Here is a 23,826-nt window from a genome sequence, read left to right as displayed (position 1 = left end):
GAAAAGGAGGCCAATAATTGCAGTGAAGTATGGTAGCTGAAACAGTACAATATGTAAGACTTGTTGGTATAATGATTACATCGCAGCCTGTACAATCTGTGCGTTTATACAGATTTCTCCAGTTTAATACACAGGTGACTTATGCTTTCCATTGGAAAAATTATTTATTTTACAGCATACCTTTCACTGAGGTTTGCACTGTTTACAGTGTGTTGCAGAGGCACAATGTTCTGCTTAGTTGATCCACTGTGACTTTTCGAAAAGGATGTGGAAAATGAAAGTAAAAAAAGAGCGAGGTAATTTTGCTGCAGCTTGATACATTTTAATGTTTCCCTAGCTCGTATTAATGACAGCAATTAAGTTTATTGAATATATCGCCATGTCAGAACCCACATCCTGTTTAGGGCAGTCTCTCAAGCTGAGCGATTAAAGGCGAGCAGCAGAAACCCAAGGACCTGTTTTTTCCAGCTATTGGGACCAGACTGCGCTCCGCGTCAAGTAAAGCTGGGCCCTGCAGCCCCAAAATCAGCCTGCAGGCTCGGGTCAGAGGAAGAGAAAATAGTCCTCAGAGGGTGAGGAGAAGGTCCAGCAGTTCAGAAACTAGTATAGGAGTTGGAAGGTGTGCCATGAATTTATTTACTCTGTCATGCATTACCCAAGTGATCTGAAATGGGATTTAGAGCTGTGTGCTGAAGCTGGTTATGGCATCAAAGGCAACTTGGGACATCTAAATTGTGATGTGTCACCTACCTGTATAGACTGTATAGGGGAGAAGGAGGTTTTGGCACCTAAATTAGGCACCTGTGTCGGCAGGTACGAGCATGGCCCTTGCCTTTCCCCACTGCTTGTGCAGAGGGAAAGCAGACACTTGGGACATGCCGACATCCATCCCCGCCTACGCTGAAGAATTGCAAAGCTTTGGCAAGGTTTGAGCCTCTGCAAATTGTGACCATGACCCTGCGTGTCTATTATGTGCCAGAGAGCACGAGCCAGATAATAATTTCCACCCAGTGAAAGGACATGGTTTACAAAGAGCTCAGTTCTCAGACAATGTTGTTTGAAGTGTGAAAAGGGCTTCCTGAAGGGAACTGCTGATGTTTACAACATTAAATCAAACTCTTATCGAGTTCTTCCCTGCACTCTATTTATTTTGGAGCATCACTGATACAGTATGTATGTGTGTATATTTATACGCATGCATGTCTGTATGTGTGAGCATATGTATGCGTGTGTGTGTGTATGTAGAGAAGAGTTATGATCCTTCAGCATTATCCATTACAGCTAACTCCATATTTCCTATCATCATACTCAAGAGTATTTCCAAGCGCTGTTTGGCCAGCACAGCATGTGAGTTGGCTGCCTTCAGTCTGAAGGTTCAGAAAATGACGGTAGATGAAAGGCTCTGCCTGCCGTCGTGGGCAGGGAGGATGCAAGAGACATATGCTTGCAGTATTCTGACAAAAAACGGTACAAAAGAAAAGTTACTGAGTTTGTCTTTGCTGGAGGTTCTTCTCAAAACTTAGTAGTATGGCCAGATAAATTGCTGTGATATCTTTGAACCCAGACAGAAATCTAAAATAAATTAGATACTATGACATAATATTCGATCATTAGATTAGATCCCTCTTGTGTGCAGGGCTAGGTTTGTTATGGTTATTCATGAGAAATACCCTTCTTAGCACCAGTGGAAGCATTTGTGATGGAGAGTCACTAGACTGTGGCCCTTGGTGTCCGATTCTGTGTGTTGAGACACTTACATATTTACAACTGGACACAAAACCAGCCTCAACACAAAGTTCCCCAAACCGTTGTTAGGATGAAGCTGCCTTCAGGTGCTGCAAAACAGGGACCCCAGGAGAAAAGGCAGGATCCAGTTAGGCTAATCAGTCCTTGCTCAGTTCTGGGTGATGCTTAGCACGATAACAGATCATGCATTGTTCTGATTTGTTTCATTTCATTTTTGTATACATATGTGGTAGGTACAAGTAGTATCTTTTACTGGACCAGCTGGTGTAGTTGGTGAAAACAAGCTTCAGTGCTGACACAGTTAACTTCAAAGTTAACGGCAAAGCCAAGAATTATTGCTCAGGGTTTGACTAGATATGCATCAGTTTGATCATCTCTGAAACAGAAGATGGCTGTTTCTCAGGGAAAATGGAGCCAATTCCTGTAGAAGGGTATGTTGTACAGAGGAGGGAGGAAGAAAGAAAGATGTGAAGGTATTTTTTGTTCCAAAAGGAAAAGCAAGGTGGTTTATAGCCTGTGGACTTGGAGAGTTAGGGAAAGGTGGAAGGGCAATTATAACATGCTCTAAAACCAGTATCTCTATTAAATGTCATGCATTATCTTCTCGGCTTAGGAACTAAAGTTCGTGATTAAATACATTCAGTATAAATGTGATGATGCTCATGATACCAGCCTCAGGGTAGGTTTGTGTGCCCAAAAGCTTATCTCATTTTTCGAACTCTAACAGCTAATCATATAAAAGATTTGACTTTTATCTGCTCATCTCCAACCTCTTTTGCCTGTGTCTTTAAACCACCACATCTCCAGCCAAACACCAACAGCAAATGGACATTAACATCTCATTTTCCTAGAAGTAAAACTATACTGTAAACGCTATAACACTGTGAATATTTTCGAAAAGTTTCAAGATCCTCCAAGTGCAAAATGCAGTATAAAAGCACAGTCCTAATGTCACAGCATTGCAACATTAACACAGTCGTTCTTCAGAGGTGGCTTAGAGAATGATCCCACAACTGGCTTTGGCAACTGGGGCTGCATTTTGAGCTGCACTGTTGGGCATACCAACACATGTTTGAACGGACCCTGCTGCACTAAATTAGGCCCAGTACTGCTGTTACTTTGCTCTGATTAAAAACCAGCATCTGCAGGGTGCTAATGTTGATGAAGAGACCCTAGATGTAGGATGGTCCCCACCACTGTAGCATCTGAAGGGCTTCACAGGGTGTCTGTCCATCCCTTTGTGAAGTAAACAAGTACTATTCTGCATATTTGGGAAACAGCCAAATACCAAGACTTTTTTCCTGGAATTACGATAATTGTGTAGTGAACACAGAGTTAGTGGTGGTAGGAGGCAGTTTGTGAACTATTGGAACCAGCAGCTTCTTATTGAAACCACCAGCATTTCAGAAAATGATTCCTAAACTCAAAAAACCGTACAGCCTGTATTTGAGCTACATGCCCAATGAAAAGTTTCATATAGCCAAACTGCATTTGCCAGTCTTTGTGGAGACGGGCAGGAAAGATCTTCTGGAAGAGCTGGCAAGGGTATCACACCCCAAGGACCTGTCCTGTCCGTGTTTCCAAAACAAAATCTGACAAGTGGGAAACATGATCTGTGTTTATACAGCTTGTTAGCAAACTTGTTCATAAAGTAAGATGTTTCATTAGCTTTGGAGGGAAAATGTTCTTCGCAAATGTTAGTAAATTTTCTGTTTGCAGCTTGGTCATTTTGATTAGTTATTGAACGGATACTTTGGCATGTAGCTGTCCACATATTTTGTGGTTCTGTAGTATGATGGTCAGTGCTCCCAGCTGGTACGCGTTGAGGGCACCTGCCTTCACAGAAGAGGTAGTCTTGGACAGGGCAGAACGCTCATGACATTTTGGAGTGACTCTGACTAGCAATCTGCATTCCCACTGGGAAATTCTGCTAGGGCCCATCTGCACCCAGAGGCTGAGTGGTGTGCAAGGAGGGTGGGTGCAGACCTGCACGCTTTTGGGCTTAAACTAGTGAGCAGGACAGGCAATACAGCTGGAGCTTTTTCAGGCTTCTGGTCAGCTCTTCATAGATGGGACCTGGAGGCAGCCAGGGACACTCTGTGTCATGTGGGCGTGACTGTGGTAAAGCTGTAGGAGCTCCTTCACGTGGTGATTTCGTGCTAGAGAAGCAAAGGAAATGCACTGTTACAGTGGGTGCAAGGCCAGCTGGGCTTCGTGTCCATCTGGGAGTATACACTGCATGAGATCCATCGGGGCCAGTGCTAGGCCTGGCAATATTCCCTGTGAGGGAGAGGGGATGGGACAATGAACATGATGATTAGCCTACGTGCTGCCTCACCGAGCTTTTAGCTGCCTGGCCCCAGTGGGAAATCCAGACCAACATGCCTCCCTGTCAGTGGGAGAGGTGATCAGCAGGAATCCTCTTCAGAGGGAAATCTGAAGCTCATCCAGTTCTCAAACACCTCCCCTTCTCCAGCAACAGCATATGGACAGGCTGTCAGGTGCCATTTGGGAGTCATGCTTTACTCGTGGCACCAGTTCTTCTGTCTGCTTGAGACAGAGGTTATGTGGCGGTGGCGGTCAGGCAAGTGTCCTTCCCAGCTGGAGGTGGGCTGCCCTGAATGGGATGCCTGCTCCTTCCTGCTGACATTCCTGCTGGCTCCTGTGCTCTTGAATAACTCAATATAGATTAGCTCAGTTGCAACAGGATGGGATTGGTGGCTCTCCACTCTTGGGAAATAGGGGTTTAGTCCCTCTCCTTCCTGCCAAGAGTGAGCAGTTCCTCTCATCTCTCTGACATCCTGGGTAAGTGTTGCCAGAAGGAAGGAAGGAAAGAATTTGCAGAAGACTAGTCCCAGAGAGCACTTCTTAGATGTGCCATTGATGGAAGGTAGAATAAGCTGCCTGTCCTTGAAGAACAGGGTTGGAGTTTGGAACGATCTGGGCAAAATGAAAGGAATGTGTCCAGTTAATGAGACACATAAATGGAAACAGCAGTCTGGGATACGTAAGCAGAGTTTCATCTTTTAAGAAACACAAAGCAATGCTGCCATTCTGCTGCTTTAGTTGGAAAACGGTGAACACATCGGGTACCGCCGTCTATGGAAGATGTGGACTGGTTGGAGAAAGTCCAGAGAAGCTCACTAAATCAGAGGATTAGAAAATATGAGTTATGAAGAAACAGTGAAAGAATCAGTTTGTTTAGTCTAGAGAAGAGAAGATGGAGAGAAGACCTGATAACAGTCTTCAAATATGTGAAAGGATGCTTCAAAGACAAAGGGAATAAACTATTTTCCATGTCTTCTGGGGTACAGTGGGGCACTGGAATAGGTTGCCTGAGGAGTCTCCATCTTTTGGAGATCTCTAAGTACTGGTTAGCCAAACGCATGTCAAAATTATTTTGACAGAGCTGGGGTAGGGGACAGGACTAGATGACTGCTGAGTCCCCCAAACCCTCTCATTATTTTATTGGAGGTACCCAGACTGGGAGGCTCTGGGCCTGATGGATTATCCAGTTTCTTACAATTTTTTATTGCTAATGGACATTGGTTTTCTACACTGTGTCCAAAGAATTGATTTCTGAAAATATCACATACAGCATAGGAGGCAATCTTTGCTTCCTGGCATAGCCTACGTTAGATAGCACTTATTACCCCATCATATGGCCCAACAATAGTTCACTGTGGTGCCTGCTCTTCCAACAGATCTCATGCCTTGAGGAGTTAAATGAATCAATAAAATTCCCTTGAAATAATTGTGTTTAGTGGAGATTTTAATGTATCTTTATCTGTTAAAGAAGCTGCACAAAGTTGGTCAAGTTTTTAGGCTGAGTGTTGTTCAGCTTAAGCTATTTGTGCAGCTTGTGCTGCTTTAGGGACTGTCCATGTATCTGCTTTACTGTAAATGTACATTAATCGTGATGAATGGCTATGTACTTTGCAGGGTGGCAGGAAAATCTCCAGTGCAAACAGAAAGCAGACAGGTTGGAGTGGCTCTGGAAGCTGCTGCATGGCTGAGGCTAAAAGTAGTCCCAGCCTGTTGATGTTAAATCTCTAGATGTAAAGGAAAAAAAGGTAGAATGTTTTCATCTAGGACTGTAATGGTGATAGAAAGCAGCAGCGCACCAACAAAATAAGGTTGTACCTCTTTGTAGCTGCCAGACCTACAAGCCTTATCTATGCTTGCTTTCATTGCCCCAGATTTTCCACCACTGCTGCCAGCAGAGACAGCGGTGGGAAGTTTGAGCCCTTGTGTGAATGAAATAATCATCACTGCAGGAGCAATCACACCTTGGACCAGCCTTCTCTGTTGAGGGGAAGAAGAAAGATATTCAAGGAGAGCAAAAGATCTCTTAAAGTATGTCTTGTCTGTCCATTTCAGGATCGCTGGTGATACAGCGCTCAACAAAAACATCCACGAGTCGGTCAGTGCTCAGATCCGGAAGAACTTTGCAAAGAGCAAATGGAGAGTAAGTGACCTGTCCTCAGGGATGACACCTAAGACGTAACTCTGCTAACGTGGTGGCCATACGGACACCTTTTCAAGTGCTTTTGTGGCCCAAAATTTTGGTCAAAATAGTTTGTCCAGACTTAGGTTGCATGGCCCTGCAGGGCCTTTGATAGAGGATGCTGCTAACCAAGTATATAAATAAGTGCGAGAGATGGGGCTGAGGCTCCTCATAGCTAAAGCAGCCATGGTTGTACATGGAGTTGGGGTCAGCATCGTGGGGGGGTGTGAAACAGTGCAGACACCCTGTGTGTTGGTGCAGGGAAGGACGTGTCAAACATGACTTTCCTTGTAAGCTGCCGCATCCCAGCTGAGCGCTAGAAGGAATGATGGGGAGCAGGACCCGGGCAGTAATGCATGTGATTTGTTTTAGAATTTGTTGTAGTTAGAACATTGCCATTTCTAGCTTAGAAGCTAGAATTCGGGAAAATTTTGAATGATGATGAGCTCATTCACTTCTGACAACTCCAAGCAGCCAGGAGAGGAACGGCAGTAACCCTTCCACCTCACATTTTTTAATTCTTTCTTTCTTGGTTTTTTTTTTGCTTCAGCAAGCATTTAATGCCACGGCGGTGGTGCGGCACATGAGACGGTTACACCTCGGCAGCAGCCTGGACAGTGCAAGCGCCAGCGTATCCAGCACCCTCAGCCTTGCCACGCCGCTTCCTGATGCAGCCACACGGAAAGATTGTGAGTAGCCGATATCCGGGGAATGCTCCTGCAGTGGCAGCCGAGCAAATTCCCAGGATCCCCATTTTCTTCCTGACCCCCAGGCTGCAGTCCTCTCTGCCAGTAGGTTTGGCTTTGTGCAAGCAGATGTTTAAAATAAAGACTGAAAAGGGACCGAGGCCTTCATTTTTAGCTGGCAAAAAACCCAACAAATCAGTTGGAAAAGTTTATGCACTTAAAAAAAAAAAAAAAAAGGAGTTTTTAGCTGGGTGCATTTCTAAGAGAAAAACACTGTTTCTTGTGAAGAAGAAGGGCTTTCGCTTGGGAAAAAGACCCAGAACCCCACAGCAAGCAAGTTTTGTATTTGGTTGAAAACTAAAAAAGTTTACTCAAACTGTTTATGTTTGAGCTTCCAGTATTATGATAAGACATTTCTCTGTAAAAATTGGCTTACTTTTCATTTCCATTTTCCATGGAGGAGACTGATCCTGCCAGTCTGACCCAGCTTCCCTCTTCCCGGGCCAAATTCCTGGGCCTTGTACGAACAGGCTCATTTGTCTGAGCAGGACTCAGACTCTGTACACCACAACGGGACTTGGCCTCCTGCCTTGTTTGTTATATGCTATAATTAAGATTTGCAAGCTGCCCAAGGCAGTCAGATGCTTGGGATATATATTTTTTCTGAATGCCAGGGAAGGTGACATGCAGCAAAGGGATCATTTGGAAGGCAGAAATGTGTCCTTTGCAATGAAGCCTATTTAGTCTTTGGCTTCTGAGAATTTCTTTTGTTCCCTTCTGTCCATCTGCAGAGATCTTTGTATCCTGAAATGGAGGGATGTGGAGTTTACAATTAGAGATTATCTTAAGGTGGGGCACCAAAAAGGAGCGCTAGTAGCTTATGGTATTGCAAGTCAATGCTTACCTCACTGGGGACCAAAGTGGTCATTTCTAGACTGCACCCCACACTATTCTGGAACTGGAAGCACCTACTATTCAGGATGGATTTTGGATGTCACTGCTGTATGCCTCTGCTGCCTCTGCCTGCCACCCTCTGCTCCTTGACAAGGACACACCACCAGCCACGGTCTCCACGACTCTCTATGGAAGCTGTGGTTTCTCTTGCTGTCAGGGCCACGCTTTCCCCCATGGCTGGGGTGGGATCTGCCTCCTGGGCACTGTGTGAGATGTTTGTCCCAGATTGTGCTGTGACTGAGCTAGAGGAGACCCCCTCGCCTCTGCATCCCAAGCTTGATGGGGACCCATGCCCAGTGCCCAGTTTGCAAAGCCCAGCGCCAAATCCTACAGCTGCTGCTGAAAAAGCATCACTGTGCTCCTGGCACACATCTGGCGACTGCAAAGGAGCGATGCAGTGCTGAGCGGCTGCACAGGGCTTCCAACCATGCACTGGCAATGCAGCAATGTAGAGGGCCCCTTACAGGGGAGAAACGTGCTTTTATTTTGGCTCCCGCTGTGGTATGGATAAGCTGGACCCTAGTCAGGTCTAGAGCATCTGATGGCATGCTTTGCGTTTAAACTGGTGGGTGATTAATCTCCATTCATCCGTTTGATGAAATGGTGTTAATTAATAGGATTGAGTAGTCTGAATAGTAAAAGAAAAACATCTGCGAACAAGAATGGTGGGAAGAGAACAAAGTCTGTTTAACTGCTACAGAATCCAGCAGGTCCCTGTACAGAATCTGACCATATTTTGCAGTGGTGGAGAAGTCAGCCAGGACACAAAGGATAAAACCAGATGTATTAAGATAGGTCAAGTTTTTTCATATCAGAAATATGAGACAGAAAAGTATCAAAAGGTTTCCAAGCATCCCAGGTTAATTCCAGCTCAGCAGACAATACAGAAGAACTCAAAGAAATTAAATAAGGAGTTAGGCAATGCTGGAGCCCAGAGAACCAGTGAGGAGACCCAGCAGCAAATACAAGGAGTGACCATAAAGAGGGAGCTGACACATCGAATGCACTCCACCAAATACCTCCTGCTGGGAAAAGGAAGCCTCTGAGGTCTCTGTCCTGCCTCTTTCTTTCCCCGCGGTTTTCTCTGGGGACAGATCTCTTGGACGAGAAAGATCCCATGCAGCAAGTTACATGAAACAGCTGTGCCACCATTACAAAATACAATACTGCCTAATGCTATTAATAAGCACTTAATGAACTCTCCAAATAGTTTCAAATGTGGCAAGTTCACATCATTGAAGACAATTAAAAACAGCCTTTGCCTGAGAGTAGGTTGTCAGGCCGCATCCAAATGCCGCTGTCTGCATTAGGGCAGAGCAGAGGTGATGCATCAGGCAGGATTACGGAACCTGTCAGGGAAGCCGAAGTGAATCAGTTGGGATTTCTCAAGTGTGTTGGCCTGATTCTCAGTCTGTGCCTGGTTTATTCTGTTTAGATATGGTTGGACTGCCTAGATTAATTACAGGACCTAGATCTCTGTATTTTTAAGGTAATTGATAAATGGCAGCATGAAGCCAAGGTGTCAAATGTCAATACTGCTGGGAAACTTGAGGTGGCCAAGTGTAGGTACAGCACAGTCATCCCTGAGGTTGAAATGCCACCCTGAAGCACAGAAAAGTAGTTGAAAGTCATAACAAGCATCAAAAAAATCCTGAGTAGTCAAGGAGCCATGTCAAACTCCAGTAAGAGAACATACTAATAAAGGTTTTGTCCACCCTGTATTCACCAGGCTGGAAAAATGAACTGTATTTCGAATCGTCTGAGATCACATCTGGTCAGAGCAAGGTGACCATGCAGGGTCCCTGTTCAGCAGCTTTTCTTGCACCGGAGCCACCTTTGCACACCAGTGCCTACAAGGCTGCCACACTGCATGGAGAGCTTCATGTGCCAGCAGAGCCTAAAGATCTCCCCTGTGGGGTCTCAACAGTTGCTGGGAGAGGGGTAGTTCATCCGTATAAAGTTCTGGCAAGGATTTATTTTATTTCTCTTCATTTATGCTTTCCATAGAAACTGCTGATATTGTGCTGGAATAGCAAAATCCTGTATCTGTCATTCAAAACCCAGACTACTTTGGGTTTTCAGGGGTTATGCTTTGGGGGGTTTTGTTTTTCAAAGCTCTGGTGGAGGATTCACTGGAAGTGGACACTTTCTATAAACATTTTAATTTAGCTACCCCCCCCCCCCCTTTTTCCCTCATAAAAAGTATCTGTCAGAAGTCCTTGATTAATTCAAAAGGAACAGCCTGGGTAAACCTTGAGTGCAGATACTTGCAGATGTTCAACGTACATCAACGTACATCTCTTAGCTGGAAGTCCTGGAGACACACCAGCAAAACCTGGAGCAACATAAGCTGCCACTAGAATGTTGTCCAAGTTACACAAATTTACATTCCCTCTAGGTTTACTGGAACTCAGCAGCGAATTTGACCCACTGTACTTTTTTATCAGCAGCTTTGCAGGATGCCTGAGGAAATTTTTTTAGTCCAGGTGCACAGTCTGTTCGTTTAGCTAGATGGCCATGATGAGAAGTTTAATCATCTTTAACATGCCTACAAGGAAAATTATTCTGAGCAAGTACAATGCTGGAGGGATTTTTGAATCCCACAACTCTTTGTCTTCAGCCTCAGAAATGTGGAATCGGTCTGGCTGAACGCATACCAAAGCTGGACATTTATTCATTGCGACATGCAATGCAACTGCTGGTGGTGGCAGTAGGCAAACAGCCATGGGCCAGGAGGGCAGAAGATGCCCCATGGAGGTACCCAGCCACCTCGCCGCTGTGGGAAGAGCAGGAGCGCCGTCTCCAGCTGTGGTCCCCTCCATTCTGTAGCATGCTACGAAAGAAACTCATCTTTGCCCATGTTCCTGCCTCCAAAAATAACATTTCTAACTGTGTTTCTGGCTTTCCTTTTAGGTATGTCTCCATCCACTCTCTGTAGTTTTGTTTCATCTGCTTCTTCAGGCGTTTCTGCGGTAGGAGGGGACCGGAGACCCAGACCCACCACAGTGACCACAGTGCATACAGGGAGCAAGTGAGAGCCGGGGCGGCACGGAGCGGGCAGGCGGCTGGGCTGGCAGGTTGCCTCTGCACGATCCCACCCTGCGGTGCACGCTCAGCGAAGGACTAGAAGAAAGAAGATTTTTTATGGCCATATTTTATACTGCAATTCTGAAATGTTTCATTTATCACAAACTGCAATGACTCCAAGGGGAACGGATCTAACAGTCTCTGGTGCTGTACATATATATACATATATATAAATATATATATATATGTGAGTCTAGCAATGTTCTAACTAATGAACACTCATTCTTTTCCCCAGTGATTTACTCTTTTCTCAGTGTAGGTAGCAGTATATGTTCTATTTTTTTTCCATTAACTATGACTATCTCAACTGGATTATTTAAATAGAGATACTTTTCTGAGCATTTTTTTTTCCATTTAAAAAGTACTTCCAGTAATGTCCCTCTTTCCAGTTTCCTGGAGGATAGGCTATTTCTGTAGGTAGGATTTGATGTTAACTTTGCAACATGGGAGGATTTCAATGGCATGCCATTTCTCACTCCTCTAGTTGGACTGCAAGTCTGTCTGGCTTTAGTAGAGCTGTTTCAGCTCAGATTAAGAAACCGCTGCTTTGCCTGCCCTCCTCCTCCTTGAAAGCCATGGTGAGAGTCAAATTGCCACCAGCTTGGGAGTCAGCTCCCCTTGGCTGGGGATCTGCAGCACCCTTGTTTCAGAGGAGAGGCAGGTACATGGTGCCAGTCAGGAGCTTGCCAGAGCTGAGCAAGTGGAATGACAGAGCACGGCCCCATCCGGCAGCTCCTGTCTCACTGTGTGTTGTAAGTAGAGTGAAAGAAAAGGAAGACGTGGGGCCAGGAGTCGTAGTGATCCTGTGCCACTGACTTGCTGTGCTGCCCTTGAGCAAGACATTTAACTCACCGGCCACCTCCCAGCCTGGTCTCTGGTATGGGGCGCATACAGCCTGAAGGCTTTGTGCCAGAGATGCTGAGCACCTGCAGCTCCTCGGGGCTTTGCCTGGTGTTGCTGATGCTCAGCACCTCCCAGAGCAGACAAAACTGAGTATCCAAAACCAAATAGAAAACTTTGAACCTTAACCTCTGCGTGCCTCGGTTTGACCCCCAGGGAGAGGGGTGATGCTTGAGCCCCTCAGTGGAGAACTCGCAGGTTCATGGGTGCGAAGTGCAGGACCTAAGGTAGCTTTGCTCCACCACACTTAGCTCTGGCTGAGGGATGGCAAGGAGCACTGAGGTGGGAAAGCAGGACCTTGCCTGGAGGCACAGGCATATACAAGGGCAGTGGTGGCACTGCCTTCCCCTCCTCCCCCCCCAGAAGCTCATCTAGAAAAGCAGGCTTAATTTCCCCATTTTTTTAATTACATACACTTCCCAGGCTCCATGTGCTGGTGCATCCACTGCCTTCCCCTCCTCCCCCCCCAGAAGCTCATCTAGAAAAGCAGGCTTAATTTCCCCATTTTTTTAATTACATACACTTCCCAGGCTCCATGTGCTGGTGCATCGTGTAGGAACAGCCACCATGACTGTTGTGCAGCTGCGCATTGAAACAGAGAGGAGATCAAATCTGCCCGGATTTGCTGAAGGGCTCCAGGTTACTGCTGTGCCACTCCCAGCTGTGATTTTCCTTTGAGAAGGAGAGAAGGGAGGCAGGCGGCAGAGGCAGGCACCCTTCCCCAGCTGCTGCCAGACTCTCACAACCCAGACAGGTCCATGCCCCACCAGAGGCACAAGCCATTCCCTGCACCATGCTCTATTGCTATGCTTGCCTCATTTATCCTGCACAAGAAATTGTGAAAGCCAGTCACAGGCACAGCTGAATGTATCAGGCAATAGTGACTATGCTGGGAAAAGCCACAAGATAGATATTTTTCATTGAGACTTCAAAATCCTGCTTCATGTGCAGTCAGTTGGCTTCAACCAGCAGAGCCGGGATTTCATCCGTTGTACTTGCAGTGCTAAGAGCTGGAAAAGCAGGTGACAGTGAGCGCTGACTTTGTTTGAAATAGCCGCTCTGTTGGTGGCACTTAAAGCCGTCACACCAGATAGAACTCTAGTTTCCTTGGTATTAAGCTGCTACCCATTTTTGGAGGGATGTGGCACATCTGAGTGAGCCCCTGGGAGCCCCTGGTGCCCCCCACCATGTTGCAGCTGGCAGGGATGCTCATGCAGAGAGGCTTCAGCTTCAGCTCCTCATTTTAGAAAAGATGGCAGATACAGGTCTTTTGGGGGTTGGTGAGGACTTCTGACCGGGATTTGGGCAGACCAAAGGGCAGGGGATTTCCTTGCTGCCACTCACACTCCTGTCCCCATCCCCTGGCCATTGCCACCATATACTCCTGCCCCGTTGACAAAGAGTCAGAAGAACTTTATCGGCATGTAGTCTCAAAGCTTTTTATGTCTTGCTGCAAAGGTATCTGAAAATGAGTGTCATTCATACAGCTCAAACTCATTCTAAGGATACTTTATTTTGCCAGCCTGAGTAAGGAAACTTTTGTTTAGGAGAGACTCCTATACCAAGAAATTTGGGTTATTTTGAACCCCTATGATTTCATAAGCCCAGCTGGCCCTATTCTGCTCCAGTTGCAGGGATGTAAACAGGCAGTCTCCCAGTTTGGCACCAGTGGAGTGGAGTTCCCCACATTTACACATGTGCAACCAAAAGCAGGATTTGATTAGGGAATATTTTTGTCTTTGTAGAGTGGTTTCAAAGGTTAGGGTGCAAACGTTCACCTCTGCATACTCTCCTGAAACCTGAGGTCTGGTTTGAACCTGATGTAGGTGCTGAGGCTGCTAATCAAAACACAGCATCCAAATGTGTCTTGCAGAAAAAAAGAAAAGCAAATGGATTTCCATCTGCAGAACAAAGAGCAGTGACGGGAGCAAAGGCAGACATGCTGTCCTGCAGCTGGGACAGGGGTGGGGGGACGAATACACTGCCTGCCTCTCCTTGCTGGATATTTTCTGTGTTTTTTGTTGGGAGGGTATTCTTTCCTTCCACGCTTGGAATTAGGGTGATTTTTTTTTTATCTTCCTGCAAGTGATGTGTAATTTATTATCATTTTCTTTGGCTTGATATCAACTGCTGGGATCTTAAGACAAGAAACAGGAGCACTTAAGAGCAAAATAGCTTCTTTCTGCTACAGTTTTGGGTGGTGGGAAGCTCTTCTTTTGTATCAGTGAAACACAGCTGAAGACCTGACTGGGGTTCACCAAATACTTAGAGATCTGTCCTATGATTGAGTCCTGAAGTATCTCTTGGTTAAAATTTCTCAGTTTAAATCTGGATAAATCTGTTAACTAGGACGACTTAGCAGCACCCAGACCAGATTTATGGAGGAGGCTGGAGCCGTTTGCCCCTCGACAGCACAGCTCGGTATCACAAACCCTCTGGCATCGCTTGCTGGGGACACTCCAGTGCCGTTGTGTGTCCTTCCCCTGCCCCAGTCCACTTCTGCCCAGCCACTCTCACATGTGAACGCAAAAAGCCAGGAGTAAATAATGTGTGCGTGTGGGGAAAGGGCTAATAGTCCCAAAGTAGCAGATTCCAAACAACCCCAGCTGGCCTTGCCATGAAGGAGTAGGTAGAAAAATCCCTCTGGGCTCTTTCCCAATTGACTGTCCTATCAAACAATGTGTGATTTGCTCCTCACATGAGGACTTCAGCCTGGACTCACGTGTCTGTTACCCTTTTCTGCTTTACTTTACTGGTACCAATGTGTTTTTCCTTTGTAACTCATTTTCCTCAGCTCCTTCCCCTTCTTTTTCTTTGCTTGCAGCTTTGATTGTTGATTTTTACCTCCAGAGTCACAGAGGCCATCTCTGATGCCAACACCAGTACTCTTGCTGGGAAAACAAACAAACAAAAACAATAAAATCCAGAAAACCTCCAGCTGGCCCCTTAGCCTGCAGAAGAAGTGGTGAGGACAGGCTGCCCGTGAACTCTGCGAGCTGAAAGTCAGTATTGCCGTGGCAGGGGCTTCCGCTGCTGGTTTTGCATGTGACTTCATTCCCAGTGCATCTTAACTTTCTGCTGGATCACCCCTCTGCAGCACGAGATGGATATCAGCCCTGCGGCACGGCTATTGGGGAAGTGGGAGTATGGGGGAAACCTGGCAGTGATGCTTTCCTGAGACTGTGTTACTCTGCTGGTGATGTCTCTCCTGTCCTGGTTGCTATTGTACAGATGCCATTAGAGTAGTGGGTACAGAAAAAAAAAAAAAAAGAAGAAAAAAAAAAAAGAAAGAAAAAAAGGTAAAAAAAAAGTAGGACTTTACCTATGCCTTGTGTGTCTGTTATGGTTGTGGTGATGAAATAAAACCGAACAATGGCAGAGGTTCGTTCCTGATACGAATCAAACCACAAAAAGGGGTGTCAGCCCGCTGGTAGACAACTGCATGTAATTCTGCAGGAGGCATTAGACAGAGGTTTCTGCTGTGCATGTGTCCTGCATACCTCCATGGCTATTGACAGTATTTTTTCTATAAGCAGTTCTCCTTTTGGGCCTCTACATAGCCCTGAGGGACTCTGGGGCTTGTCCAAAACATTTCCCAGCCCTGGGAGCCAAAACAGCCCCTGATCTCTAGCTTTTCTCCCCAAACCCTCTGCAAACCAAAACACGAACCTCAAGGGTGCCCTTGAAATGCAGTGGCAGCTGGCTCCAATGCTGCCCCTTCCTCAAGGGTCACCTTATTTTTAGGAAAATAAAACCCCATGAAAAGCCAGACAGCTTTGGCGAGCAGGGAGAATATTGTCCTTTGATGTGAACTTGGTGTTAACTACATCAGGTATAGGGGAACCCGTGCTGTTATAGCCCCCTGTGATAGCAGCTCGAGCCCTGAGCCACGCTGGGTGAACACTGCATAAAAACACCAGACCGACTTTGCCAGCAAGATCACGCAGACTGTGGCCTGTTGCTTTTGGTCTTTCCAAATAGTCAGGGGATTCATCTACTGGCAAAATAACAGCTTCTAGACTGAGCCCCGAGGTACAGAAGTATCTTTCTTTCAGCGTATGGAAATTTTCATTTAATGGGATCGCTTGTGTTCTTGCTGCCATGTGTATTTATCTGTCTGAATTGGGACCTGAACGCATCCCAGAAATTATTCATGGGAGGGGAGTTTTGCCTTCATTAGCATGCTTGTTTGCACCAGAAACTTGATGCTAAAAGTTATGCTCATTCAAGAAAAAGCGGAAACACGGAGACTCTGGCATCCAAGGAAAACAGCATCAAAACCAAGCACGGAGGATTATCTGGCAAATCATGTCAGCAATGGCTGGGCGAGGAAACGGCAACCTGCTCACAAACATTGCACCAACAGAGATTCCCCTGGTAAATCTGTCATTCCGTATTTCTTGCCCAGCAGCAGGTTTTACACAATCCCTTTCATTTTTTCCTGCCTCCTTGCAGCTGGGTCCTGCCTTCCATCCTGTCTGCTGGGGTGGTCTGATCCCCATGACACATCTGTGTGCGCGTGTGTGCTGGCGCGTGTGTGTGCGTGTTGTGGCCCCAGGGATCACAGATCCCACAGGGGGGAGATCAGACGTTGGTTCAGGTTTTTTGGCCCAGCTTTGCATGGTTGGGTCAAAGCTGTGTAAATAGTGTCTGTAATGGGGGATAAAGGCTCTTTAGCCCAGACTCTGGTGTTCAAGACTCCTTCCTCACCATGAACCGTGCCACTGCTCTGTCCAGGTAGCTATTTTTTTCCACCTCTTCATAAACGATAAGGTCAGAAAAGCACCTCTTACATTTTTTCCATACTCCAGAGTGGAATCAGGGCATGTACGCTCACAAGCGTTGTGAAAAAAACAAAAACCCACAAAAAAACCCCACTGCTGAACTAATGATGACATCAAATGTCCAATAAATGCATGATACTGCACTGCATGTATTAAACTGCTGTTCACTGTTTCTGTATTTCCCAAGCCTTTTCTTTATGCACATTCAACCCGACCTTGTTGGATTTACTTCTATGTTTTGCTTTTAAATGACTCAGCGTATCTGTAACTCAAAATCCATTGTTAAGTTTAAGTAAATGCAAAAGCTGATGTTTTGTAAACAAGATACTGCAAAGCCTGGTAATGTATTTTGTCTTTCTGTTGAGTGCTCTGCAGCATGTACAGGAAGAGTCACCATCCAGAGCAGCTTAAAACTATGCAGCAGTCACGTACACACAGCTAGAAACAGGGAGTTGGGGAGGGGAGTATCCCTTTTTGAATGCAATGCTTAAAAATTTGATCTGCAACAAAAATTCCTTCGCTGGGTTGTTAAAGCTCAGGACTGCCAAGAAGCATGTCAGTGTGTCTCTTTGTTTTTTCTTTTTTCTTTTGGTTTGTTTTAGTCAAAATTTAGACTGGTTCACTCAGTTCTTAGTATTTTTCTCTTCCTACAAGGTATTTCTTTCTCACCTGTTGCAGATTGAACTGCATTTTGGGGACCAAGATGCTGTGATTCTTTTTGCCTGCACAAAATAGGGCAGAGAGCTGAGCTGATTATCCCATCCCTTCCAAAGCATTACCACCTACATATTAGCATTTAATCCTTGAACCCCCACATAGTACCACCATTCATCCATGGAAGAGTTTGGTGTGGCACTTTTCCTTCTTCTACATGGAAATCATGCCCTTGCCTTCGCTTCTCTTAATCATTGACCCTTTTTCATTTGTGCAGGTCTTTCTAAGGCCACATGGGACTTGTAGTAGCTCTGGCCCAATCCTCTTGCAGGCCTCAGCAGGGCACTGGTCCCAGCTCCTGAGTGGTTACTGTGTTAGCGTGGAAGATGCTTGAGTTCCTAATACTCAAAGCAGAGCCATCTGAAAGGGCTGGGAAATTGCTCTGGTTTCCTGGCAATGGCATGCCAAGCAGTGGGGTTGGAGAGAAGGTACCACGCCAGTGGCATAGGGAGCAAGTATCAGTCCTTGGAAGGTATGCAAGTGACTGCTCCACGGTGGCTGAAAGCACCAAGCAGTCTTGAGCCTGCCTTCAAGGCTGGTGCTCAGCCAGGATGCTGTGCCATTGCTGAAGCACTACAAGGCAGCATAAAAATCATCATTTATAATGGTTGTGAATCAGTGCGAGTTCAGATTGCTGAGGCAGCGTGTGGTGCAATGCTCCATGAGGAGGTGGACATGCGCTGTGGTTCCTGGTGGGTGGGAGCTTCTTCGGGGGTGCTCAGAGCAACTCTGAGCTTTTTCCATCTCTCATCTGCATCCCCTGAGCCCAGCATGGCATCACATGAGCCATCTTACTAGATCAAGCTGTAGCATGGCCCCAGAATAAAAAGCGTGAAAGTTTGTAGCTCGGTGGCAGATACAGTGTGACTCACGTCAACACAACATAGGCGTCCTGTTGCACATGGGCCTCTAGCTGAGAAACAGCATTTTGGTCGGTTTGGGCCTTTTTTTAGATAGATACTTGATTTCGGTCAGCAAACAATGAGAAAAAAGCCTAGCCTGCCCAAAGCAGTGACTCCCCAAATATCCCTGACTGTAAAACATCTCTCAGCTGACTTTTAATGAAAATGCAAGCATGTTTTCTACAAAGGCTTAAATCTTAATCAAGGAATGTCAGTGTGCCTAATATTGCAGGTCTTGTGATTGATACCAGTTCATAACAGCATCCATGTCCAAAAAGAAGAGAGAATGTGTATTTACTCCATGCATGTATTAAGGCATTGCAAAAGTTTTATCTGCATAATGAGTTTGCAATACTGCAAATTGTTAATGGGGCTACGTCGCAAGTGGTTCTCTGCCTTGACAATCATGTATACATATCAAGATTTCTATCATAATGACAATTTAAAGGGATGACTAATTGTTTTCCTCCAATAAAACCAATTAAATCACCCTGATGTGAAGTCTGATGTTTTTGAATGCATGAGTCTCCACCCACATGCAAGAAAGCGAGTGAATAATTTTTATGGCTACTCCACTGCTCTGTTACATTTTGAACAATGATGTCACTTCATGTCCTAAAGGAGGCTAGTGAGATTGTATTTTTTTCCCCCATTTCACTCCATAGGGAAATGGATAAAAACATGATTTGTCCTTCAGGTGCTTCCTAAAGCTGCCATTGGAAATGATGCTGAGTGTCAACGTACAGAGACATGGCTGTCTCCTGGGCACTAATATCTCTGCAGAGCTGAGGAAAGGGTATGTAGTTGTTGGAGAGCCTTTGAGCTGGTCCTGCTGACTTACACAGCCTATGGTAGGAATTGTGAAAGGAGATGTGATTTTCACTAGTCCCTTTGCAGTCAGCAGTGGGCTCCAAAGACTGGTGTGTGAGCTCCATTGCTGGTTTCCTTTTCCTTCAGACCATGTTTCCTGGTGTGTGTTATGACTTGGGTTTTTTTTTTTTATTTTCCCCCTCTTATTCTCAATTTCCCCACTTTTATTTCTGCTTTTCTGGCTTTCCACTCACTGGCACACAAGAATTCCTTTCCTTTTTAAAACAGCTGGCAAAATCACTATGCCCAGGCAAGCATTGTTGGGCACCCAGCCGGGAGGCGGGCCCACACTTGAGGTCAAAACTGTTTTAGACATCCGGTTGAGTATCAGCTGGCCAACCCATAGCAACATAAAAACAAAGGCAAATTACTGAAATAGCTTTTATATTGTGAATGAAGAAACAGTGACCAGAACCAATCCAGTTGCTCTTTCAAAGCTGTGGTATGCAGCTGTGGCAACAGAACTAGTATTAGATGCTGGGGTCTACCAGGAGAGATGTGACAACCTCCTATTTGTGCTCTGGAAAAGCGCATCCATGGGAAGGTACATCTTTGGAAAAGTACAACCATGTACAAAAATGCTGGCAGGAGGTGTTGGAGGCAGAGTGTGACAGTGGGGCACAAGTGCATGATTTGCAGTTCCAAGAGGAGCAGGAGATCCTGTAGAAAGACCCTGAAGTCTTCCCATGTGACACAAGCCTGAACTCTGACCATCCCTTCATATTCAGGGCCACACTCCCAACTGTGTAAGTTAGCTGTCCTGGTTTGGCTCAAATTCTGTAGACTTAGAGTAGCTGAAGGTCTATGCCTTATTTCATCATGAAATGAAAATCTCAATGAGGAAAACCTTCTCATGGTTTGGTTTTAAAATCACAGGTTCCTCTGTAGGCTCAGTGGTCACCCAGTGTGCACTAAGCTTCTCCTAGCTCCCAGTGAGACAGGGTAGAAGATCACTGTAGGTGAACGAAGGCAGTGGGTTGATTAGCATTGATAATATGCAGCGGTGGCCTTGCCTCTTCTATGGTAGGAGATGTGATTTTTCACTAGTCCCTTTGCAGTCAGCAGTGGGCTCATAGACACATTTTGGCAGTGGGTTGATTGACATGGATGATGTGCAGCTGTAGATTGTTCCTACTAAGTGGTTAAATAGCCCTGAGGCATGTAGGAGGGAAGGTGGATGGAGGAGAAGCTTGCAGAGGGGAGAACTTAGATGTAGTAGAGAGAAGGGTCTGGTCTGGTCTGGTCTGGTCTGGTCTGGTCTGGTCTGGTCTGGTCTGGTCTGGTCTGGTCTGGTCTGGTCTGGTCTGGTCTCTGGAGGAAGGAGAAACAGCATGGACAGTAGCATGGTAAAAGCCTTGTTGTAGCTTGCTTGTGCTGTGACAACTGGTGCCCTGTGTGAGGCAAACTGATTTGGACATTTGAACCCTATGTGATATCATGGGTAAAAAAGACTGTAACAGCGGTGCCTGGTGTAGCTGAGCAGGGAGAGCCTGTGATCTGGATCACATAGAGGTGAGCTGTTGATGAGTAATCAATATGGGCGTGTTGCAGTATTTGCTGTCCACCATAACTCAAATGGCAACTATTTGTGCCCAGCGTAGCTGGGGGCTAATTGATAGGAGTGTGTAAACTTCAGCAGAAGAAAACTCTGTATTAACAATACTTATGGGCATATTTGATAAGAGGCATAAAGTATGACAAGATGGCAATAAGAACTTTGCTGGTGTGGTGTAAAATAAATGATGGGCCAGTTGGCTGAAAAATATCTCTAGCATTCAGACATGGCAAGATGCTGGAGAGTTACTTTTTGAGGCTGCCTTGAGGGGGGATAAAATTGCAACAGCATTGCTAACAACATGGAGATTAGTCTTAGATTTGCTAGAACAAAAGTATAGAAGTTGCCTCTCTCTATTAATTCTTATGGATATATTTGAAAAGAGGTGTGAAGTATGATAAGATGACAATGAGAATTCTGTTGATGTGATGTAAAAAGAATGATTTGTTAGTTACACCAAAGAATGTCTCCAGTGTTCAAACATGGCAAAATGCTGGAATGTTACTTTTTGAGGCAAGGCCACAGCTGCCTATTATCAGTGTCTATCAACCCACTGACTTACTGCTTTGACCTACAGAACAGCAAAGGACCATTGAAATCCTGTTACTATAAGATGGGCTCTTGATGTCATGTCAGTATTTACTTGATATTTTTTTTTTTGGTTCTCTTCACTGTTACTGGTTCAACAACAAATTCTTGGCTGTTTGAAACGAATAAGATAAAATGTCAGTACAGAGAAGCCAAGGGGACAAGACCAAGATGCAGCTATAGAAAATATTATGCTTGCAACCTCGCCAAGATCCACAGCCATGTTTGCACTGGAGGCAAGGGGACCATCCTTATTTTGAAGGCTTTCTGAGTGTTAATATACACTGAGAGTCTGGTTTATGCCATGCATCAGCCTTTCTTCATGCTATACCGAGCCAATTTCCCAGCTCCTTTGCTCCTCAGCACTGCCCCTTAGCAGAACCAGGGCTCCAGTGGGCATCACTAGGCTATGGGCAGCTCTTTTTATGCAGTCAAGAGGAGTTTTGCATGAGTGGTACCTGTTGAAGCAGGGCATGTGCAGGTGCCAACTTCAAAGACCTTCCAGTCTGAGCAGGGATAGACCCCCTGTGGTTCAGGGCCCCATGGCCAGGTGATGCTGAAGAGGACACATTCTGCACAGGGCTATCAGGCACAGCGCTATTTTCCTTGCAAAGTAAACAGTCCTACCCTTCCTCTGGTTATGCCTTCACTGAATTTTGTCCTTGAGGCCAAGCCTACCTCCCATCTTGTCCATACATCCACAAAAACACATTCTCATGTATGGGCTTGTAAGGATCCCTTTGGGGACTCCATGAGGAGAGAATATGGGCTTGCCACTGCCCCAGAGCAATCCCAGGATGCCATAAGCTGCCACAGGGAGAAGGGCACATGCTGTTCCCATCACATTACACCTCCTCCCAGCTCTGAACATCCCTCAGGGAGAAGGTCCACCTTCATCGCGGTGGGTATGTGCCCTGCCCAGCACATCTGAGCCCCTATTTTTGTGGGGCCTCTTGATGATGCTGGATTACTGTGATAACCATTTTTATAGATGTGGAGGTGGGGAAGAAGGACCATCTGGATCAGTACTGCAAGTATTCAGTTGAGTATTTCCAGATTGTTTGGAATTTGGGATTTCTGGATTACTCTGGGATAAATTCCTGACATCCAGACAGTTTACTTATCCTGAACTCAAAAGTTTCCTTTTTTCATTTTGGGTTCTTTTTATAATTGCAATATTCTGATAAAATTATGGTCTATTAATGATTTGTTTACCTTCTTCATAAAAGTGTTTTGTTTAGGGACATGAATAATAATAATAATAGAGCTGAGAGGCAATTTGTTGCTCCCATTGAACTAGTGAGCTTTGTGCTTTCTTTGGTGCCATACAGGCACTTGTATGCTTTTCATTTTCTTTCTTCAGGGCAGAAGAAAGAGCAGTGCCTCAGCTTGCAGCCCAGTAGTGACCAGAAATGCATAAGTCTCAAACGAATACTTCTTTTTGTTTGAGGCCAGCTGGGCAGGCACCATCCATGCTGGAGTCACCTATCACCTTTATAGCAGAGCTACTTTAAGTTTGCATTTGCTTAAAGTAGCATCTGAAAGGTAACTTTCCATCCCGGTCTCTGATCCATGGCAGCTCAGTTTAGCACCCAAGTGGATTGGATCCCTGATCTACTGCGGGGGAAAAACTGTGCCACCAAAGTTTTAATCACGGTGAACCCACACTGACCTTCAATGGGAGCCAATGGATAAACTCCTGTTCTCAACAAACAGAACACGGGTACATGATCGACACACATTGGAGTTCTATTACATACAATACAATTTATTTTTATATTACATTTTAGTATAGTATATTATAGTTTACTATACTACATTGTATTATTATGTCTCTGTCAGACCAAAGCAGAGGGACAAAATGGCGTAAACTGAAGGCTTGGGACTTGGCTACAATGCCTTTTCAGTATTGAAATGATAGCATTTTATCATACACTCCTTGTGCAGAAAGAAGAAACGGCAAGCTTTCGGGTACTTTTTGGTCACAACATCTAGAGAGGGAATTCAGCTTTGATGAGGCCAGGGCTGAATTCTTAAGACAATGTTTAACTTCACTGCCACCAAACATGTCAGCATCAGAGGCCACTGCTGAGTCAACTGACAATTGCCTTGAAGGCTTGTGTTGAGGGATGTCCAGCTCCTCTTCCCTCCCTAAGTACTTGTAGTATTTATATGCTCGTCTCAGATGTGCTTTGCAGGAATTTGAAGACAGAACCACAGAATAGTTGAGGATGGTAGGGACCTGCTGGAGGTCATCTGGTCCAACTCCCCTGATCAACAAGCAGGATCACCAGGTCTCCCAGGACCATGTCCAGACAGCTTTTGAATATTTCCAAGGATGGAGATGCTACAACCTCTCTAGTCATGGGCTTCACCAGTCCAGGGCAACAGACTGCAGCATTGACTGACCTTCGCAAACAAGTCCAGATAATGTACAAGTTAGTTAAACATCCCAAGGAGCAAAATACAAATTCAGGTTTTGCTTTCAACCTTCACCCTCTATTTTGCTGCTTTTTTCCCATGTAGAAGATGA

At 45.5% G+C, this 23,826-nt stretch overlaps 1 protein-coding gene across 3 annotated transcripts in view; it reads left to right on the top strand.

The window, feature by feature from the left end:
• The window catches only part of CAMK1D (calcium/calmodulin dependent protein kinase ID), a 230,461-nt gene extending 211,691 nt beyond the window's left edge, over window positions 1–18,770 (top strand). Inside the window, exons 9-11 of one of the 3 annotated variants that reach the window (XM_055808000.1) lie at window positions 6,127–6,214; window positions 6,804–6,942; window positions 14,731–18,770. In XM_055808000.1, coding sequence (XP_055663975.1) covers window positions 6,127–6,214; window positions 6,804–6,942; window positions 14,731–14,732 — 229 coding nt within the window. In that variant the 3' untranslated portion in view covers window positions 14,733–18,770. Of the gene's footprint in view, window positions 1–6,126; window positions 6,215–6,803; window positions 6,943–10,806; window positions 13,157–14,704 lie in introns of those variants that run through there. The other 2 variants (XM_055807999.1, XM_055807997.1) reach the window with 2 other exon arrangements.
• The last annotated feature ends 5,056 nt before the right edge of the window (window positions 18,771–23,826 follow it).

Source organism: Falco peregrinus, chromosome 6 (assembly GCF_023634155.1).
Source record: "Falco peregrinus isolate bFalPer1 chromosome 6, bFalPer1.pri, whole genome shotgun sequence".
Classification (NCBI taxonomy): domain Eukaryota; kingdom Metazoa; phylum Chordata; class Aves; order Falconiformes; family Falconidae; genus Falco; species Falco peregrinus.
Note: the sequence above shows the minus strand (reverse complement) of the source record. Positions and strands in the feature narration are given on the sequence as shown.